The 20,604-nt window shown below is 48.7% G+C and overlaps 2 protein-coding genes across 4 annotated transcripts in view; one reads left to right on the top strand and one right to left on the bottom strand.

The window, feature by feature from the left end:
• Positions 1-273: 273 nt before the first annotated feature.
• On the top strand, positions 274-9,200 carry NCF2 (neutrophil cytosolic factor 2). Its single transcript, XM_054165649.1, has 16 exons — positions 274-546; positions 855-945; positions 1,003-1,131; positions 1,440-1,548; positions 1,731-1,865; positions 2,234-2,341; positions 3,450-3,509; positions 4,384-4,427; positions 4,631-4,772; positions 5,075-5,137; positions 5,516-5,594; positions 7,189-7,232; positions 7,937-8,088; positions 8,170-8,281; positions 8,494-8,656; positions 9,083-9,200. Exons 1-16 carry the CDS (start codon positions 363-365, stop codon positions 9,178-9,180), a joined length of 1,713 nt encoding a protein of 570 aa, XP_054021624.1. The 5' UTR covers positions 274-362; the 3' UTR covers positions 9,181-9,200.
• Positions 9,201-11,060: 1,860 nt separating this feature from the next.
• The window catches only part of SMG7 (SMG7 nonsense mediated mRNA decay factor), a 66,400-nt gene continuing 56,856 nt past the window's right edge, over positions 11,061-20,604 (bottom strand). For 2 of the 3 annotated variants that reach the window (XM_054165643.1, XM_054165644.1), the window contains exons 18-23: positions 19,571-19,720; positions 17,119-17,199; positions 16,064-16,223; positions 14,023-14,193; positions 13,772-13,923; positions 11,061-13,238 (exon numbers count right to left, since the gene is read on the bottom strand). In XM_054165643.1, the coding sequence (XP_054021618.1) occupies positions 13,125-13,238; positions 13,772-13,923; positions 14,023-14,193; positions 16,064-16,223; positions 17,119-17,199; positions 19,571-19,720 (828 nt within the window). In that variant the 3' untranslated portion in view covers positions 11,061-13,124. The remainder of the gene's footprint in view (positions 13,239-13,771; positions 13,924-14,022; positions 14,194-16,063; positions 16,224-17,118; positions 17,200-19,570; positions 19,721-20,604) is intronic. The other variant, XM_054165645.1, reaches the window with a different exon arrangement.

Raw genomic sequence — 20,604 nt, 5'->3', positions numbered from 1 at the left:
ATTAAGCTTGGCAAGCTTAAATTTGACCTGGCCAACCATCCAGCCAACAACATCCATGGCTTTTCATGAAAAGCCCAGAGAAGCAAAACCATAAGAGGTGAGGAGTGGCTGCCAGAGAGGACCCAGTGTGCACAGCCTCTCAGCGTGGAAACCCACCGCAGCCTCTGCCCCACTTCCCCATTCCGGGGCCACGTTTCACTGACGTTGAGTGAGGCCACTTCCTGCCAGCTTTGCGACATGGGCAGAAGTAGTACAGGCAGAAGGGAGCTAGAGAAAGGCTGCGCAACACCACAAGGAAGAACGAGGAGAGAGGCAAGCCCCGCGACGCGGCTGTGGACCTCAGGTCCTGCTCCCACCACACCATGTCCCTGGTGGAGACGATCCGGCTGTGGCAAGAAGGGGTGTGTGCAGCAGACGGCAAGGAGTGGAGGGCAGCCCTGGAAGCTTTCACAGCTGTTCAGAACCCCCCTGCCAAAATCTGCTTTAACATTGGCTGCGTCCACCTTGTTCTGGGGAACCTGGCTGAGGCAGAGGAGGTAAGGTACAGCCCTTGGGGGTCACTACTCCTGCTTGCATACCTGCCAAACAGATGGACTCAGTGGGGAAGGGAGGAACTGAGGGTCATGTTGTGACCAGGGGAAGGATCTGGGGCCTTTTGAAGCTCGGATGAAATGTGACATTCCTGGGCTGTTCCTGCTGAACCTGTTTGCCAGTGAACCACAGAATTGTTTTGGTTGGAAAAGACCTCCAAGATCATCAAATCAGAGGTGAAGCATCAGATGAGGTCAGCTTGCTGCTCTCCCTCTCTCTTTACAAGAGGTGGCTGTGGAGGCACTAAGATGCTGAGTGAACAGTGGCAGATGGTTCCAGCTCAAAAAAGATTAGAAGCCTGGTAGAGGTTCCACCACCCAGTGCCCAGCACTGCAGGGAGACAGCCCAACTTAGGTCACTTGTCTAAAGCAGGACAGATAAAACCACTCTTCAGCCTCAGATTTTTCAAAGTCCTCCCTTTTTACCTCTTTTTTACCCCTTCCCTACCTCCATGCAGGCTTTCACCCGGAGCATTGGCTGTGACAAGCATCTGGCCGTGGCTTATTTCCAGCGGGCGACTGTATTTTGCCGGAGGCAGAAGTGAGTGGAAAGGTTTAAAGTTTCATTCTTGCCCCTTGTGGAGATGCCAGCCTGCAGCTGAGGACGGTCCCAGGCAGGTTGGCAGCCCAGGGGCTAAACTGCAACCCTTTGAGGTAAACCAGGCTTCTGTTGGTCAGCAAGGTTGGATGAACACCAGCCTTGGAGCATTTCCACTCCTCATAAGGTATCTGAAACCAGTGCAAGGAGATAGGAGAGACCCAGCTAAACTCACACAAGCTTGCTTAAAGAATTAGAGGCAGGCAGATTGGCACCATGAGGTGGTGACACTCTTGTCCTCTCCTCCCCAGCCATGAAAAGGCGATTGAAGACTTTAAAGAAGCACTGGCCCAGCTGCGAGGCAACCAGCTCATCGACTACAAGATCCTGGGCTTGCGGTACAGGCTCTTTGCTTGTGAGGTAAGGAAGACCTGACCAGTTGTTTTGGTCCCAAAGGTCTGTTCACCAGCTCAAGAAACCTAAGGAGAAGACAGCCAACCTCTCTTTGTACCTTGCAACAACCAAGAGAAGTGGTGCAGTGCCACCACCCACCTGCCAGTGAGTTCTCAGAGTTCATTCCCTTGCTCCCATCCCTCTGGCAGATACTCTACAACATCGCACTGGTGTATGCCACGATGGAGGACTGGAAGAGAGCTGAGGAGCACCTGACACTGGCCATGAACTTGAAGAGCGAGCCCCAGCACAACAAGATTGACAGGGCAATGGAAGCCATCCTGGTATGGAAGAGCAGGTCTTACAGTTGCCATGCTTGCTCATGGCAGCCCCACATCGAGAAGGGAGATGATCTCAGTGATAGAGACCACCTTGTAGGTGCATCTTTAGCAGAGCAGGAGTAAAATGCGGTGGGATGAATAAAATGTGGGTGTCATAGTGACACATGAGTTGGTGGGAAGAACTTTGGGTCACTTGTGAGGCAGTTGATTGTTGAATGGAATGAACCATGTCAGGGCCAGGGTTGGGCTGTCAAGGTGGCATTTTGGCTTTATGGAACAAAATCTTAATCCCAGAGGGGTTAGAAGGAAGGGGACATTAAGCAGTCCCTGATCTCACCTCTGAAGAGCACTATGATTCCTCTCTACTACAGAAGCAGAAGGTCTGTGAGCTGGTAGCCATTCCTGTGGGGAAGCTGTTTAGACCAAATGAAAAGCAAGTGGCTCAGCTGGAGAAGAAGGACTACTTGGGAAAGGCCACGGTAAGAAAGAAAGATCTTATTTATTCAGGCCAAGCCTGTGGGCTGAGGAGAGCTGCTAACCACCCTCTCACCACCCCTATGAGTTGCTACCTCGTGGGCAACCAGAGATGTGGAGCTGGTCCATGCCTCTGGGATCTCTTCAGGCATGGGTGGAGGAATGGAACATAGGGTTTCACGGGGAATAGGGACTCTGCAAGAATAGAGGAGCTAAAGGGATGTTTCAGCAGAGCATGGCCTATTTTCAGTTCCTCTCCTTAGTAAGACAATGAGGGACAGTCAGTCATCAATGAGCTGGAAATGTCCCACTGGAGCTTCAACTCTAGCCAAGATTTCTTTGGGGAGGGAAACATAAGTTATTCAACACCTGACACCCACAAATGACCTCCAGCTTTCCCCCTACTCCATCTGAAAGGGACTTTTCTGCTCAGATCAGTGAGCAAGCTTTTTTTTTTAACCCAGCAGTGTTAGGTCACCACTAAACCATGTCCCTCAGCACCACATCTACATGGCTTTTCAATCCCTCCAGGGATGAGGACTCCACTACTACTCCAGACAGCCTATTTCAGGGCTTGACAACCCTTTTGGGGAAGAAATTGTTCCTCATGTCCAACCTAAATCTCCCCCGGCACAACCTGAGGCCTCTTGTCATATCACTTGTTACTTGGGAGAAGAGACCAACTTTCACCTGGATCCAACCTCCTTTTCTCCAGGCAGAACAACCCCAGTTCCCTCAGCTGCTCTTTATCAGGCTTGTTCTCTAGACCCTTCAGCAGTTTTCTTGCCCTTCTCTGGACATTTTCTAGTACCTGAATCAGATGACTGAGAGCCAAGCAGCAGCTCAGGTGTCAGTCAGCTGGAGCTGGATGCTTTGGCTCCCATCACTATTTGTCATTAAAACATGAAGAGAAACTTTGAGGCTATAATGGCTGCAACTACAGTAACAGTGAGGCTAAGAGCTTAGAACTTACCATGGCTGAGAGGTGAATCCCTTGAACCTGAAGCATCCTGAAGAACTTGGCTTGGCAACAGCACAGGATGAGGGTAGACATCAAAAGCCTAAGAGAGGTCTACATGAATCAAGTCACTGCCTGTCTGTCTTTGGCTCTAGGTGGTGGCATCTGTGGTGGACAAGGATGACTTTTCAGGCTTTGCTCCGCTCCAACCACCGGTAAGGCACCATCAGTGAGCAGCATCCTTGCCAAAAGTTCAGGAGGATGTGGGGATGGGTATCATCTCCATCTTGCTCAGAGCTCCAGCTTACAGTGGGAAGCTAACAGCAGCATCAACACTGTGAACTTTCTGCTACTGCCATGGTGAGGAGGTGGATGCTGCCCACACATCTCAGATGCTCTCTACATCACTGGAGAGTGGAGTCCACACCTATGACTGTGGTTGAGGTTAAGCTGGTTCCTTGAACAGGGAAGTAGGGGCCTGGTGGTACATCCTCTGGCCCTGCCATTGCTGTGGACTGACAGCTTTTGATGGGGTGCAGTCTCAGACCCTCCTGCAAGAGCTCATTGTTTCTAGTAGCTTCTTCAGAGTGATCCTGAATCCACCAGAAACCTTAAATTACTTTGGCAGGAGAGACCATAAAGGACAACGATGGCAGGAGGGGATTTTACAAGAGTGATGGGAAGATACAGGGGGACACAACTTAGTTTAAACCAGCTGATCTCAAACCCTGGATCTCAGCCCTCTGTGAGTTGAAATCAAAATCATGAGTGAAGCCAGGCCTGTGCCTCTGAAAACCAACTAGAGGGGGAAGAATGAGGAAACTGCTCCTCAGAAGGAGCAACACCACTGATAATCCTCATGGCACAAAAGGCAGTTGCTTTATGCATCTGGGTGGCAGAGAGATGAAAACTTATCACAGCCAGCTGCAAAGCAGCAGACCCCTCCCTTTAGATCCTCTGACCTGACACCAGCCCAGGGAGGAAGGAAGCATGTAGGGGTGATGGCAGGCATGGTAGAAGGCTGCAGGACACACCTGCAAAGCAAGTGAAATCCTCCTACTGGTGATTCCATTGTTTTCTTGTTGGCAGGCCTCTGGTCCTCCCCCAAGGCCCAAGACTCCAGAAATCCTCAGGTAAGTTGGATGTAGCATAGACAATGCTGCTCAACCAAGCAGCCAGGTCCAACCTCATCATGTACCACTGAAGCTGAGCTTTCAGCCACCACCCAAAACTCAGGGGAATGGATGATAGAAACAAGGAGGTAGAGGGTTCCCCCCACAAAGTAAACTGACCACGTTGCCCACCTTCCTGAGCTGTCCTCTGCCCCTGCCCCCAGGGCCCTGCAAGGGCAGCCACACCGTGTCCTGTTCGAGTTCATCCCTGAGACTGCCGAAGAGCTGCAGGTCCTGCCAGGAAACATTGTCTTTGTCCTGAAGAAAGAGAAGGACAACTGGGCTACAGTGATGTTCAATGGAAAGGTACCAGGGCTGTGCTTGGCAGGAGAGGGCAGATGATGGGGTGGACACTGTAAGGTTCTACAGAGAACTTGCAAGGCAAAGCCTCGCATCAGCAACTAAGCAAACTTCTGGCTTAAGACCCTTCTGTCCACCTTGGCTCAGGCCACAGGTTTTGGTAAAACCTATCCAACCTTCAGCAACTAACCTTCAAGCCTCAGGGACTCTCCTGGGTTCAGGGCAGGGTGTGGACAAGCTCAGCTGCATCCTCCAGCAGTGGGTTGCCTCCTTGCCAAGAAATCCCCAGTTGTCTCCTTCCCCCACAGAAAGGGATCGTCCCCTGCAACTTCCTCGAGCCCGTGGAGCTCCAGAACAAGCTGCATATTCAGGTGAGGAGGCCCTGGAGGACAGACTGTGTCGTGGGAAGGGCAAATCTCCACACATTCACCCACCACATGTTGCAGGCCTTCCAGCAGGTCCCATACCTGCAAATCCCTCCACTTTGTAATGCTGGGGTTGGGTCTTCTGCCTGGTGGTCATTCAACATGAGGTCAGAGCCTGGCAAAATCAGTGCAGATGCCATGTGTGCCCCACCAGATGGTGGCTGGCAATGCCTGGGACATCAGGAGCGGTGAAGTTGACACTCCCCAACTCAAAACCCAACGGCCCTTGGGAAAACCGGGAGGGGAGGTTCCACAAGGCAGCAGCATCCCAGCTCCCTTAGGAAGGGAGGATTGACATCACTACCTTCTTCCCTTCTGGCACAGGAAGAAGCCTCTCTTGAAGCAGAGATCCCAGAGTCTCCCAGCTCTGCCACTCCAGAGAAGCCACGGAGGCCAGCACCGGGTCAGTGAGAGGAAGCTGAAGGGAAAGGAGTGTGCTAGGGAAGAGACCACTGGCAGCAGGCTGGAGATGGTTTCCTTAGTGTTGTGCCCTTAGGCTTTGACACCAGGGCTAGAGCTCTTCTCCATCTTGGTCCTGGGCATACTTGTGGTCATGGATGGAGAGAGATTAAAGCAGGAGGCAGAGACAGCAACTGCAGTGCTCTGGAAGGAGTGAACTAGAGCACCTGGATCTCTGAGTACACCAAGACCTTTTGTGCTCTTAGCTCAGCAACTAGTAGGAAAAAGGGCCTGGGGACAGGAGTGGGGCAAGTGACCCAGCTTGTCCAAGTCTTGGAGCAGAAGGTTCCTTACCAGCTTCTCCTTAGAGCAAGGCATCTGAGACTATTTTAGTCTTGCTGTGACTGGGCTGGTTTCGAAGGCACTGTGGTTGCCCTGGGAAGGTGATTCATGGCTGATGCTACCCAAAGTGCCATGTCCCAGGCCTGGAATAGGGATGGTACCACCAGGGTACCATCACCCCACAAAGGCACCATATCACCTCCACAACTGGTTTAGGATGCTGGGAAGTCAAAACAAGGCTCTGCTGCCTCCTTCCCTGGGAATTCTCAGGTGCACAATCCAAAACTGTGGTTTGAAACTAGGGAGCACCTGTGGGGGGAAGAAGCATTGTGTGCCATCCTCATATCTCATGGTGCTTGGAGCTTGGTAGGAGCCTGCAGCTGAGCTGAGCTCCACACTGCTGCAGGATAAGCCCATTTGCAATAGAAAATACCACTGTGCAGAGACCATACTGCACAAGTGCTGACCTGCTGCAGTGTGTTCTGGATATCAATGGATAGCCTAGCAAAAAATCAGAATATATGGACAACCAATTGCCAAGCCTTGTGATGGGCTTGAGGCAGCTGGCAGAGGGAAAAGTGGACCAAAATACAGCTAATGCCAGCATAGGGCTCATGTCCCAGGCAGAAGCAGTCTAGTGGTAAAGTTCAGGGAGATGGTGGCTGTGGCTCATGGGAGTTAAGGGGCAAACAGGTCAGGGGCCAAACAGCCTCAGAGAGTATCTTTATGGCACCAAAAGCCATTACAAATATAGCAGTGGGACTGCATATTGCAAGGCAGCTCTAGCCCTTGCTATAACAAGTACAGTTGTGCCCAAGCAGTGACAAAATGAAGGCCTGCATGAAACTACTCTGACTGGAGATCTGAATTCAGCTTCACAATCCTGACAGAGGACAGCAATTGCTTTTGGTGAGGACCTAGGAAGATCAGAGCTCAGCAGCAGCAGCTTTTGGTTTGGTTTTTCTTTTTAACTCCACCCAGGAAAGGCCTCTGACTCCTAAAGCTCCTGTCCCTGTAAGAGGGAAGTCAGAGTCCAAGCCTCTGCTTGATGGTTCTACCTAAATCTTATGGATGAAACCCGTGGCAGCTGCTGCTGCAGCCTTTCAAAGGACCACTGCTGGCTCCAGGGTTGGTTCTGTTGCTGCAGATAATGATGGGTGCTGAGAAGGGTTGCAGAAGATCTGGATGTGTTTAGGCACAAAGCAGCAGTGCTTACCTTGTCTCACTTGCTAAGCCACCCTTTTCTTCCTCCACAGACTATGTTCCTGCTACTGTGACACAGCCGAGAGACACAGCAAAGGTAACATCCTGTGAGCACAGACCCCAAGGTCCTGTTGGTGTTACAGATCTGCATTTGTGGCATGTTGAAAGGTGATGGCATGCCTGGCAAGCACCACAGCCCTCAAGTGTTTGAGGTTTTCACCATTCAGGAGCAGAATGACAGGGCTAGGGGCCATCAGGATCCAGCCAGATGACTAAGGCTGCTTTTATAGGAGTTGTCTTCCAGGGCCAGTCTTTGGTGGACCCAGAACTGTCAGCAGAGCCCTTGTATGACTATCATCTTGGTTGACTTGTAGCACTGAAGAAGGGCAAAAATAGGAGAGAGCCTGGCTGTAATGGCATGTGCTCCTAGGCAGGGTCAGCACTGGGGAGAGAGGTGGAAAAACACAATAGTCTCAACTCAAAAATAAAGCAAGAAATGAGGAGGTCAGGATGGCCAAACCTTGAATTTGGTCACCACAGCTTGGGTGACCCAACTGCTGACCTACCCTGAGGGAAGTACCAAGAGCTGCACATGCTAGAAGCATGGAATGGTTTTGGTTGGAAGAGAACTTTAAGATCATCAAGCCAGTACTGCCTGGTCATGCCTGGAGATATCTCCCTGACCAGCAGCCAGCTGATGCCTCACAGCTCAGCTCTGACTCACACAACTGCTGTTTCCACATCCTTGTCCCTCTCCCTACCCTCAACCACAAGCTCTGATATCCAACTTACCACTGGCAGGAGGCTGAATCCACCATCACCAGCCCTCACATCCTCAAGGTGCACTACAAATACACAGTGGCCCTGCAAGTCAAGCCAGACTTCTCTTACACAGAGCTCCTGGAGAAGGTTTGCAAGAAACTGGAGCTCCAACCTGAGCACACACAGCTGAGGTGAGGTGCTGGCTGTGGCATGGAGCAACAGCCACGTTCTCAGGGCTCCCCACCCTTACCTCATGTCCTCTGCACACCCAGGTATAAGCCTGTGGAGAGCCAAGCGCTGGTGACTCTGAGCACAGAGAACCTGGAGATGGCTTGGAGCCAAAGCAAGGACAACTGTCTGACAGTCTGGTGTGACAGCACAGAGGTCAGTGACAGCAAGCTGTAGCAACCACTTCTGATGCCCACTCCTGGTATTTGCTTTCCCTACTGTAAGTGCAGGCTTGTGGCTTTCAAAGCAAGCCAGTGACCTCTTGAAAGGCAGAGGAGCAGAGAGTGGGTGAAGAAGAGAAGCAGAACTTGAGTCTCTTACCCTGGTACAAAAGAAAAGAAGCTGAAAGCTGTTATTTCCTGCCCTAGGGAGAGGGTTTTTTAGTGGACAGCAAACCAGAGGAGTCACTGCAGGAAGCAACACCAGAGGAGGTGGGACAAACCCAAGTTATAGCACAGTACAATTATGAAGCCACTCAACCTGAAGACCTGGAGTTTCAGGCAGGAGATGTGATACTTGTTTTATCCAAAGGTAATCATGCTCCATCAGGGGAGGGGAGGGGAGGGGAGGGGAGGGGAGGGGAGGGGAGGGGAGGGGAGGGGAGGGGAGGGGAGGGGAGGGGAGGGGAGGGGAGGGGAGGGGAGGGGAGGGGAGGGGAGGGGAGGGGAGGGGAGGGGAGGGGAGGGGAGGGGAGGGGAGGGGAGGGGAGGGGAGGGGAGGGGAGGGGAGGGGAGGGGAGGGGAGGGGAGGGGACTCCCAGCTCTGGTGAGAGCATGGGTGTGACTATAAGATGCTAAGCACCTGCAGCAACTGCTGCTCACTCAGTGGATCCTACTTTCCCCTTCACTGCTGAGTGTTTCTCACTAAATGGTTGGTTCTGAGCTCGTGTGCATGTGGAAGTTACTGTGCTCCTGTATACCCCTGGCGTGCAAAAGCGGCGTCTATTTTATCTTCCAGTGAATGAAGACTGGTTAGAAGGCCAATGCAATGGGAAGATAGGCATCTTCCCATCTGCTTTTGTTCAAAGGTCTAACACTAAAGACCTTGAGATGTGATTTCAGAAGAGCTTAAAGTCATGGACAGAAATGAAGAACTCAGCTGTTGCAATCACCAAGTTTCCATATTAATCACTGCATGACAATGAGTGTTCAATAGAATTGCTACTCCTAGTAAAAGCTTTATTTGTGCTGTTACCCATTGCACTGTTCTCTAAAGCAGCTGCTTAGTAAAAAGCTGTTAATTGGGTTGCTGTTAGGAATATATCCAGTCCTAAAAGCAAGCACAGCCAAGAGGTATGTTCTGTCCCACCTGGTCTATCACACAGAATGGTGGGGGTTGGAAGGGACCTCTGGAGATCATCCAGTCCAACCCCCCTGCTAAAGCAGGGTCACCCACAGCAAGTTGCCCAGGATCAGTGTCCAGGTGGGTCTGGAATCTCTCCAGAGAAGACTCCACACCCTCTCTGGGCAGCCTGTTCTTAACACAGCTTTTACACACACATCCTAGCAGCTGGGGAAACCCATAAGGGTGGTGCCACTTGAATGTACAGCCCTGTCAACAGAGCCAGCAGAGGAACTGGCTTCCAAGAAGCTACAGACCAGGAAGGGCTGAACAGCTTTTGCTTGCTTAAAGCATTACAGAATTCCAGCCTGGTGGGGGTCTGAAGGAACCTCTGGAGATCATCTAGCCCAACCCTGCTGCTAATGCAGGCTCATCACAGCAGGTTACTGCCAACCGTATCACCTCACCCTGCGCCGACAGACAGCTGGCTTCCAAACACAGTGACACCAACTCCTCCAGCAATCAAACTGCACACATTTTTTCATCTTTGGGAGCAGGTCACACAGAAATTAAATTGTCCCCAGTATAAATGCCTGCACAATTCTGATGGCCTCTCCCTATCCAAGAGGTTTGCTCCCCTCTGCCTTTGCTGCTAATTTCACAGCATTTCCACTTCCCCAGCTGCTCCTTCTGATATTTAAAAATTATCTGCCCTGCTCCTGCCCCTTTATTGTTACAGGAACCTATTCTGAAGTTACCTGGATACAATGAATGCCTCTTGTTTCAAAACCAGAATATTGCTGTAGCTTTCTATGTTCATAGAATGGTTTGGGTTCCAGACCCACCCCAGCCCACCATGGGCAGGGACACCTTCCACTACACCAGGTTTCTTAAAGCCTCATCCAACCTGGCCCTGAACACCTCCAGGGAGGGGCATCCATGATTTCCCTGGAAAATCTGTTGCAATGTCTCATCACCATCACTGGAAAGAATTTCTTCCTGATGTCCAGTCTAAATCTGCCTACTTCAAGCTTCAATCCATTCCCCTTCACCCTACCACTACAAGCCCTTGTAAAAAGTCCCTCCCCAGCTTTCTTGTAGGCCCCCGTTGGGTTCTGGAACACATTTCTTGAACACATTTGAAGCATGCTGCTTAAAAATTATCCTAGATAAATTGTCACTGGCTTGGAAGGGACCTTTTAAGGTCATCTAGACCCATCTCCTGCAGTAAGCAGGGACATTCCCAACTAGGTCAGGCTGCTCAGAGCTCCATCAAACCTGATGTTGAATGTCTCCAGAGATCCAGATCTGTTTATCTGCAAGCAGGCCAACAGAAGAAGGATCCATGTCCTCCAGCTCCCAGTGCTTGCGCTCTAATGGGTTCAATCTGCAACTGAAGAGCTTTGCAACTCACTGCTGTCCCAGATCTTTGGTGCAGCAGGTAGAACACTGCACACAGGCAGCACAAAACCACGATCCCATTATCTTCCCTGAGTCCAAGCCTGAACCTCTGCAAGTTTTTTTCCTCTTTGAAACAGAAGACAAATTCAACTTGAAGCCTTCTCCTGCTATCTCCAGAAAAATAAGGTGGTTTTAAAAGCCTGCAGCCGAGTGACGCAGGAAATAAAGGTGACACAGAGATCTGGGTGGAGAGAACATGGTTTAATTAAAGGCAAAGCTGATTTCAGCAGCTGCAGTTCTTGCACAGACAGACAAAAAACACAAAAAAAAGCTTACGACACAAACGAGTTTCTTTTCAGGGGCCCCTTCCCTTGCTCCCCAGGGCGGTGGAGGGCGGGAGGGGAGTCCCAGCCGAGTCGGGAGGCATTCCCGAGGCCAGATGCTCATGCACAAGTGGAACGGTGCAGCTGGAACCCTGGCACTGCCAGGAGTGAGATGGTGAACCTGGTTAGCTCGTCTAGGGTGCAAGAGTCAGTGAGACATTCAAACACTGGAATGTGGCAGCTGCCTGGGTGCACAGCTCGAGACACAAACCGGGAGGGCTGGAGGGAAGCACAGAGGGGCTCGGTTCAGGTTACCACTGGGTGGGAACTTCACCTGTTGGACTCTTCCAAGAAAATACAGGTTCGAAATGCAACACAGAACAGTGATGCTGCTAAGGTGGAGACTGTGGGGGAGCTGCTCGCGTCCCCCCTCCCAGAGGGGTATCGTGTCTCCTCCGTCTTCCCTTTTCGTATTCTTTGGGGCTGCCCAGACTCCAGTGTCGCTTCGGCTCCTGCGTGTGCTTTGCTCTGCAGCTGGCTTCCAGCGCAGAGATCCTGAATCATCGCACAAACCCCTACTGCTAAACACAGCAAATGGACATTGAGATTGTTTCCGTGACTTCCCTGGGAAACCTACTAAACCTGCTGTCCTTTTCTTGAAACGCAGCTTCCAGTCTTCCTTCCCCCTAATAAATAGCAAATAAAATGTTTCTCCTTTTTCCCTTCTGCACCTTTTCCATCTATGAACAGCACTATGCCTTCTTCCGTGCGCGGCTCACGCACGCGTGTCCACTTGGATTTCGCTCCAGAACGGAAAGTTGGGGGCTGCAGCTGGGGGCTGGGGAAGGGGGGGGACGGGTTTCTGCAGAGCTGATGCGTGTGCCTGCGGGGGTGCAGAGGCTCTGCACTGTCCAGGCTGACTGACAACTTTACCCAGTCCTGCTGGACCCCTGATTTCTCTTTTTTTTTTGTCTTTTCTTTTGTGTGAGACGTTGCACGTTGGTAATGAAACTACTAGCGTCCAGCAAAGGTGGGAGGATGGAGAAAGAAAAAAAATAAACCAAAACAAAAACCAAAAACCATTGAAAGCTTTCTACCTACCTATTAAAATGAGTCAGGCTGTGAATGCACAGACTAGCCTGCCCTTTGTGGGGCTAGCCACTATGCTACAGTAAAATGTACAGGAATCAAACATTAATTTAAAACCCCATAGCAGTTAACTTGCTTGTCCAGCAGAGTGCTGCAATGCCCCGCGTCACCGATCCTAGCTCAAACACCTACTGAGAGGAGGGCATTTCATGCTGGAGTCTCTTAATCCACCCACGGGCTGGCCAAAGCCTTTGGGTGAAAGGTGAAGTGGTGTCAAGTGCCAGACTCTCCTTCATGAAACTCCTTTGCTAGCCCAGGACATAGAGCCCCACCTTGCCACCAACCACCTCTGACTGGAGCAGCAACTGGGGCTTTCATTGCTACACACTGACTACGAAGCACGTCTGTGTACGGAAGATTCAGTGTGATCTTACTACTGAGATAGTAATAAAGATGTTTAGGAGTAATTTCAACTACATTCTCAGTCAGCAAAGCAATCATTAATGGATTCCTATTTTATCTCCCCAAAGAGAGGAAAAAGATTGAGAAGTTCTCATTGGCTTCTCCCATCTGCCCTTCGTTCTCAGCTTTTACTTCCCATGTGGCTGGGGACATGCACGATGGAGAAGGTGAGAGGCGGTGATACCGGGTTACTGAGTGAGCCAAACAGCAGTTCCGCTCTCCCTCCGGAGGGCCCAGGGATGGGAGAGTTCCTGGTGTTGGTTTTTCTTGCACTGCAGACATTTTGTGCACACTCAGTGGGTTGGTGGAGCACTTACGCCCTCCTGACAGCAAGGAACAGAAGAGAGGGCTGCCACCTGCACAGGACCGTGTGGGCCAGTCCTGCAAACCCAACATGCCATGGTTTATGGAGCCTTCGGTTGCAAAGGGTTGCCACCTCTGTCTCAATGCGGCGGGTTCATGGTGCCTTGTCCGCGTTGCTGCTTCTGCTTCTGCTGCATTAACAGCTGCTCCAGGGCTGAGGGTCCAGGGTGCATCATGGAACTGGACCAGATGGACTAAAAACAAACAGCCAATACTAGCACCAACTCGTGTCAGACAATCCCCCTCACACAGATGAGAATGCAGAGACTCAATCCTAAAGGTCGTGTCCAACCTAAATGACTCTCTAACTCCATATCCTCCCTCTTTATCACACATACCTAGATTATCATGAAAGCTACCCAGACTTCAAAGAAGGTGTGCTAAAAAGAGGCTCTCTGGAAGGAGCTTCTCCTCCTCCAGAACCCTCATTACCATAACAATTCATCCCACATTAACGATTCTTTATTTTAGACTAGTCAAAACAAACGCTGCCATTTCTTCCAGTTCTGCCAGCCTGGGCTTGTTCCACAAAACATTCTAGAACAGCAAGAACTGGAAAACTGTGATGTCCTCCAGCACTGATCCCACCTCCCACACTGCCTGAGTAAGTGAATCTGCACGTCCTTTCCTGATGCTGAACTCTAGTGCCATAGGCTAAGGCCCATCACTGGATCTTCTGGCCCCACAGACAGCATCCATTCCTCAGCACAGTTTTAATCGAGTTTACCTTCAGGCTCTCCATAAGCACAGCTGAGGAGTCTTCCATAGCAGGAGGGCCTTGGGCTGCCCAGGTGCCACTGGGAGTGCTGGACTGGTGCCAGCTGCTCTCTGAAGACGAGGATGTTGCTGGGAGATAGTCCAGACCAAACCCTCCCATTGCTGAAACAGGAGAAGGACAAGTTCAAAGGAATGTGGCAAAACCAATGCAAAGCAAACACCATCAGCTGGCTTCACCCCAGCCTGGAGCCCAGCACTTGCCTGGCTTATCTGTTTTCCAGCGGTCTGCAACTCTCCTGTCTCTGTTGTCTGGAGTCCCAATAGGTCCAAAATTGGAGAAGGGAACAGAATTGTGATTATGGGTTGGAGGGGAGCTTGGCAAGCTGCTGGGGTTGGAGGAGTGAGGAGACTGGCTGGCTGGTGTTGAATGATCTAGTGATTAGAAGGCAAGAGGAAAAAGGTCAGCAGAAACAGCAGGAGCCTCTTGATTTTCAATTTCTTAGAACTGATGCAAATTTTGCCATTGCTCAGCTTTCTCCAGTGCTGAAGGTCAGTTTTTATTCCCTCAGGTACAATGCAAATTCCTAAGTTCTGAGTGATTTTTTGTGTGTGTATATACAGGATGACAATGACTGTTAAATGCACACTTGTGCTTACCAGAACAACCAAGCAATCTCAAGAGCACTGGTTAGTCAAAGTGAGCTTTTCTTATGTTTCTTGAAGAACCTTCCACAGAATCATGGAATGTTTTGGGCTGGAAGGGGCCTTTAAAGGTCAGCTAGTCCAACCCCACTGCAGTCAGCAAGGACACCTGCAACTAGATTAGGCTGCTCAGAGCCCCGAACGATGTGACCTTGAATCTACCATCTACCAGCTCTCTGGGGAACCTGGGACAGTGTCTCACCTCCTTCCTTCCTTCTCTCTAGTCTAGATCTCCCTCTTTTATCTTAAACCCATCACACCTTGTTTGTCACAAGAGACCTTGCTAAAAAGTCTGTCCTCAGCTTTCTGATCAGACCCTTCAAGTAGCAAAAGGCCACCAGAAGGTCTCCCTGGAGCCTTCTCTTCTGCAGGCTGAACAATCCAAACTCTCAGCCTGGTCTTGCAGCAGAGGGGTTCCAGCACTCTGATCACTTTTGTAGACTCCTCTGGACCCACTCTAACAGGTCTTCTCAAAATGAAAAATTGCCTCCAAGCTTGATGAATCAGTGAAAAAAAATATTAAGACCTTGAGGAGTTTACAAGTTTAAAAGCTGAATTCCCAAGTCTGGGAATGCTTTACCCTTCTATGATTCTATGAAGTAACTCAGACCAGAAGCCAGTACTGAGCAAAAGCAGGGAGCAGGCATGGAAAAGCCTATCTGCAGGCAGGAGAACAGAGTGCCAGAGGACACCACCACAGAGCACAAAACTCTGTGATCTTGAATGAATAGAATAGAATAAACCAGGTTGGAAGAGACCTTCAAGATCATCGTGTCCAACCTATCATCCAACCTAATCAACTAACTAAACCATGCAACCAAGCACCCTATCAAGTCTCCAAGAGGTGAAGGGAAATAAAACTGAAACCACGAGAGCCATAAATCCTGCTAGAATAAAAGCACTTTGCAACTCCTCCCATTTCACCCACAATGATCATTCCTGGTTGGTTGCAGAAGTCTCAGGGCAACCAAAAGTCTTGACCAGTGCTGATGGTATTTAAAATTCACTCATTTCTTAGACTGAATTCCCTCCCTTGTGCTCTTCTGGATTTTTAGTGAGAATAAAATAAACTCATGACATAATAGTTACAGTTTATGCCTTTAAGATAAATAATTAAGGGAAAAGTTGGTTTACTTTGCAGGCTGCTTAACAGTAAACAAACCAGCTCCAATCCCCTCCCCAAACTGTCATATTTTCCTCCACACTCTTTAGCCACATAGCTTCTTTTCTCTTTTAAATACCTGCATTATGAAATCCAGTTCTTCCTGCTTTGTCCAAAGAAGCAACACTGACAGCATAAGGATGTTCAAACCCTACTCCCAAATGCTTGTCAGGAATCTAAAGGGATTTCATGATTTAACACCTACAACTTTCATCTTGTTCAACTACTTCAATTAAAATCCCAGTTCTTATGTTATATTAACTAGAGAATCCCCTCATTTTTCTGAGAATATATAAAGAAACCCAAGCAGAAGCCTTCAGTCACCTTGTCAAGCAGGTATTCTTTTTAATCCCCAGTTACATTTAACTTGCAGCAGGTTCAGAATTAACTCAAATCCTCTTAAATCACTAGATACAAGAAAAACCAGACCAGGATTACCTGAGCTGGCTGGAAGGGATGGAGACCACGGAGTCCCTTCAAAGAGAGAATAGAGTGAAGTCTCCTGGTGGGCAACTGAAGGGGTGACTTCTGTTTTTGTGCTGGTATTCATGTTCTTCCCATACACCTCATTGAACATGCTGTTGTTCGGGTATCTTTCCTGGATGAACAAAAACAAAACACAGAACAAAACAAAAGACAAACAGGTAAGAGTTTAGGTAGCAGATTTACTTCAAACACTGAGATTGTACAAGGGAAACAATTAGAGATTAAAATATTTTTCTAACTCCCCCTCTTCATTGACCATTTTATTTAACATGAAGTCCACGACCTTCCGAATTAGAACAGATTTCTCCTGGCTGGACTGCAAAGCCTCCACAAAACCTTTAATTTCCCAGTAGTCACAAAATTTGAGAGGGACTTTTCATAACAGGGTCTAGTGACAGGACAAGGTGGGATGGTTTGAACTTGAGGGAGAGTAGGTTTAGAATGGGTCTTAGGGAGTTCTTCAGTACAAGGTGGGGTGAGACTCAGGAATGGGCTGCTCAGGGAGATTGTGGATGCCTCCTCCCTGGGGGTGTTCAAGGCCAGGTTGGATGAGGCCTTGGGCAGTCTAGTTGAGAGGTGTCCCTGCCCATGGTGGGGAGGTTGGAATAGATGATCTCTGAGGTCCCTCCCAACCTAAGCCATTCTATGATCAACACCCTGCTCAGACCTTTGGAAGAGAATGGGTAATGCATTGCTCACAAAAATCAAAACCTGCACACCATAATACTTTGAGATGCACCTTTTCTGTCAACACCACAATTCTACTAGGAGCAAGAGGCCCATGAATTCAGCAAGAGTCAAGAGTACATCTGCAGAACTACAGCCAGGGAGAATTTGGGAGGACAACTGAGAAAGGCAAGGATAACCTTGCCAACACAGAAATATGGCATCCATATGGATTCCTTTCAGGTCTTCCACTGCTTTGAAGTAAGGGCTGTCCCCAAATTTCTGCCAGTTTCATGTCAAACTCAAACAGCAAAGGGCTGCAGACACTGCTCCTCACTTACCTGATTAAGAGAAAAGCCACTAAGGGACAGGAAAGAAGATGACTGAGACATCAATTCTGATGGTTTTTCCAGCAGGGACTTCTTCAGAACCCAAAAAGGGAAAAAATCACAGTTAGTGCTCAGCATAGCAAGCAGGAAGTCAGTATTCTATCAGAAACTGCCAGGGTTGTTTTGGTCACAGTTAAAACCTTCATTTCATTGTAGCTCCAGCACCTCGGAGGACAGGCAGAACAAGCTAACAAAGACAGAAAGTCAGTAGTTTCCATACCAACGATAATGAACACCTGAAAATCAATCTGAGCATTTCAGGCAAACCCCACCACCAGAAGAGCTTTTTAAATCCTTAGTGTAATACTCTGACACATTCAGAGAGGAGACTCCTGCCAAAACCCCCTATAGCTGTGTAAAACCTTGTGAAAATGAGATAGGATCATTCCCAGTGATCGGAGGACTCCTTCAAACATGATTACTCTTGTATATTGCTACTGGCAGAGTAATTCTCAGCTTTGAGTGCAACCCTGCTGCACAGCCAGCCAAGTGTTGTGATTTTTTTTAATTAAACAGTCCAAATTTCATGTGGCAATCTCTTATTTTCAGTATAAATTACTGTGGAGAAGAATAAACAAATGCCAGTGTTTAAAACAGAGGCACCAGAAGTCCCCTGGGGTTCCATGTTGTGCTATGGGTATTACCGACCATTATTTCATCTATACTACCCTCTCTAATACAGCTGTTACTGCCAGTGGATTTCTCAGCTTTCCATTCAGTTCCTACTATGAAAGCAGTGAAAAATCAGAGTCTCTCTGAAACATCAGGAAGAAATCATAGAGTTTTCTTGGTTGGAAAAGACCTTTAAGTTCACTGAGTCCAAACATTCTCTCACTCCACTAAGTCAGGTGCTAAACCTCTCCCTCAGCACCACGTTTCAGTGTCTTTCAAACACCTCCAGGGACAGGGGTCCAACCACTTCCCTGGGGAGCCTGTTCTGGTGTTTGAGCACCCTTTCAGTGAAAAAGTTTCTTCTAACACCTGGTGCAATTTAAGGCCATATGCTTTCCTAAAATCACTTGTTACTAGGGAGAGAAGACCAATCCCCAGAATCAGTTATCATTACTACAGAAGTCAAAGAGCAGTTATAAAGCTTGGCTGGTAGACAACAAACAGCACCAAATTTAGAGCCAGGATCACCAAGCCACAGAATTATAGAAGCCATAAGTAAAACTCTGTGTGATCCTAAATGAAAGATGTGGTCTTGATCCAAATAAAACTCCTCTTGCACTCGTAGCAGCTCAGCATTTCAGATGTTTTTACGTGTATTGTTCAAACAACAAAACCCTGAACTAGCTTTCCTCTCCAACATGGTCTCAATATTTGGAATATCTTTGCTTTTATGCTACAAGCTTAAGACAAACAGCCTCATTTTCTTGGCAAGCAGCTCCCAGCTTGTTAGCTTCTCCAAGTGACAGCTCGTAACTTTGAAAGCACATTTTAAAAGGCAAACAAAATTCACGCTCTGCATATCCACATAGCTTGCACAGAGAGCTTCCTTCAGTTTGTCAGCAGAGAGCAAGAGCAGGAGCTTCAAAGGCAGCTGCTGAAAGAGCAGCTATTAGTTTCTTAGCAAAGGTATCTAATGAGAGAGAAATGGCTGGCTGGCTTGCTCCTGGCTCCTTGGGGTGACATATAAGATAACTGAGGAATAGACTTAATCAGAGATTTTGAGTGGAGTCACAAAGAACTCTTCTTGGTTACTGTTACTAATTTGAAATAGCAGTCCTTAATGAACATGCTTGTGGCCATACTAGAAAGGCACCCTGCATTTTCAGAGGCCATTTACAAATTCAGCAGCTCCAAGACCCTCCAGCTAGTGAACCAGGAAGGTTTTAATACATAAACGTAGTAAAAACTAAATTACAAATCTCTCAGTCTGCCCCAGATGACTATTTCTAGAGCAGTAATGGCTGTATTTCTAGAGGAGGCACCAATTACTTAGCCAGTTACTTGCAGTTTTCTCCCAAAGCCACCTTGCCTTTGCAGTCTCTTCTGCATTTAGCAGGGCAGCTTCCCCCTGCCTTTAGGGAATTTTTATATGCAGATTGTAATAAGCTACACTTGTTCTGATGGCTTCCCACAGCAGAGTCTGTGCAGCCCCTTGCCCTTATCTCTAAGCCTGTACAACTGCAGAAGAGTGAGTGCATTAAATGACACATTGATGTCTCTCATGGGGACTTTACTGACAAAAAACCCTGTTATGCTCATTTCTGAACAAATTAGCAGGCCTGGGTTTGGCCCAAGAGCTCTGCCATGGGCTTTCAGGTGGTCTGAGCTCTCACATAAAGCAGGGAGGTGGACAGGAGAGATAGGGGAGAGAAAGGAATTCTACATTTCTCATTTCACAGAAGAAAGATGCCAGTTAAGAGTGAGAAGCAGCAGTATTACATCAAATACATACAAAGAGACTTCGTCCAGGAAGAGAGGCGAGAGGCCCCAGCAGAGCTGGGTAAAGATCAGGAGGATTAGAGAAAATCAGCTCTTCCTCCTCCTCCAAGGCAGCCAGACTCTTTAACAGGTCCGGAGGAAGCAGAGGGGAGCTCTTGGGGTCCTAGTGACAGAAATGAGCACAGTGAGACAACAGAAGGCAGAAAGGGAACCAGCAAGAGATGTCAAGGAGAGACTAAGTCACAGCAGGAGGAGGGAAACCAGAGAAAGGCAGAAAGACATGCAGAAGTGCAGGGTGAGAAAGCAGTGCGGAAGTGTGCTGTGGCACACAGAGAGAAAACACTGAGCAGAAAAGACAACCAGCCCCATGGCCTAATGAGCACTGGGAGGAGCACTGCACCATCACAACAGTGGGCAGCTAGTTGTCATCAGTGGAGGGTGCACCTTCCATCCCAGCCACGCCAAACATTGAACCTCGCATTCAGGGAGACGGAACACAAAATCCTACTATTTTCCTTCTACAGCTGAGCTGTGAGCAATTTAAGGTTCAAATTAAATTATAAATGATCCCTCCTCTATTTGTGAGTTTAAATCCCATGAGACTTACCTCCACTGCTAATGGCTGCTATGTCAACATACAGCTGACCAGACTACTGAGTGCTGGTCAGACTTGGAACCTTGAATTTTGTGAGGGATGCTAAAAGCAAGAATCACAGGCTTCTGTCTGTACTGCACTGTGCTTCCAAGGCAGTTTCCCCTTCAGGCAGGACAACCTGGCCTAGACCCCATACCACAGTATAGAGGCAGACTCCTGTATATTGTCTGGCTTTTCTCTCTGAAGGACAAATCAAGTGATCTCAGCTGACCTTCTGAAAACCATGAGCGAGTTTACAGAAGCACATCTGACCGAAGGTTTAAAGAAGCCTCTGTTTAAGTTTGCTTATAAACATCACCAAAAGCGCTCACAGACAGCTCCAGGAGACTGTTAATAAATAACAAAGACTGAAGGTTTTATAAACAGCAACATGCAGCACAGCTGCATGAACA

The sequence above is a fragment of the Dryobates pubescens genome, chromosome 11, assembly GCF_014839835.1.
Source record: "Dryobates pubescens isolate bDryPub1 chromosome 11, bDryPub1.pri, whole genome shotgun sequence".
In the NCBI taxonomy this organism is placed as follows: domain Eukaryota; kingdom Metazoa; phylum Chordata; class Aves; order Piciformes; family Picidae; genus Dryobates; species Dryobates pubescens.
This window is presented reverse-complemented; position numbering and strand designations above follow the sequence as displayed.

Excerpts from the sequence above, each read along its gene's own strand:
- NCF2 (XM_054165649.1), top strand. The coding sequence starts at position 363 with ATGTCCCTGGTGGAGACGATCCGGCTGTGGCAAGAAGGGGTGTGTGCA. Across the intron at positions 547-854 it reads GGCAGAGGAGGTAAGGTACA|TGGCAGATGGTTCCAGCTCA; the intron begins GCCCTTGGGGGT and ends CTGAGTGAACAG. Across the intron at positions 5,138-5,515 it reads AGAACAAGCTGCATATTCAG|GAAGAAGCCTCTCTTGAAGC; the intron begins GTGAGGAGGCCC and ends CTTCTGGCACAG.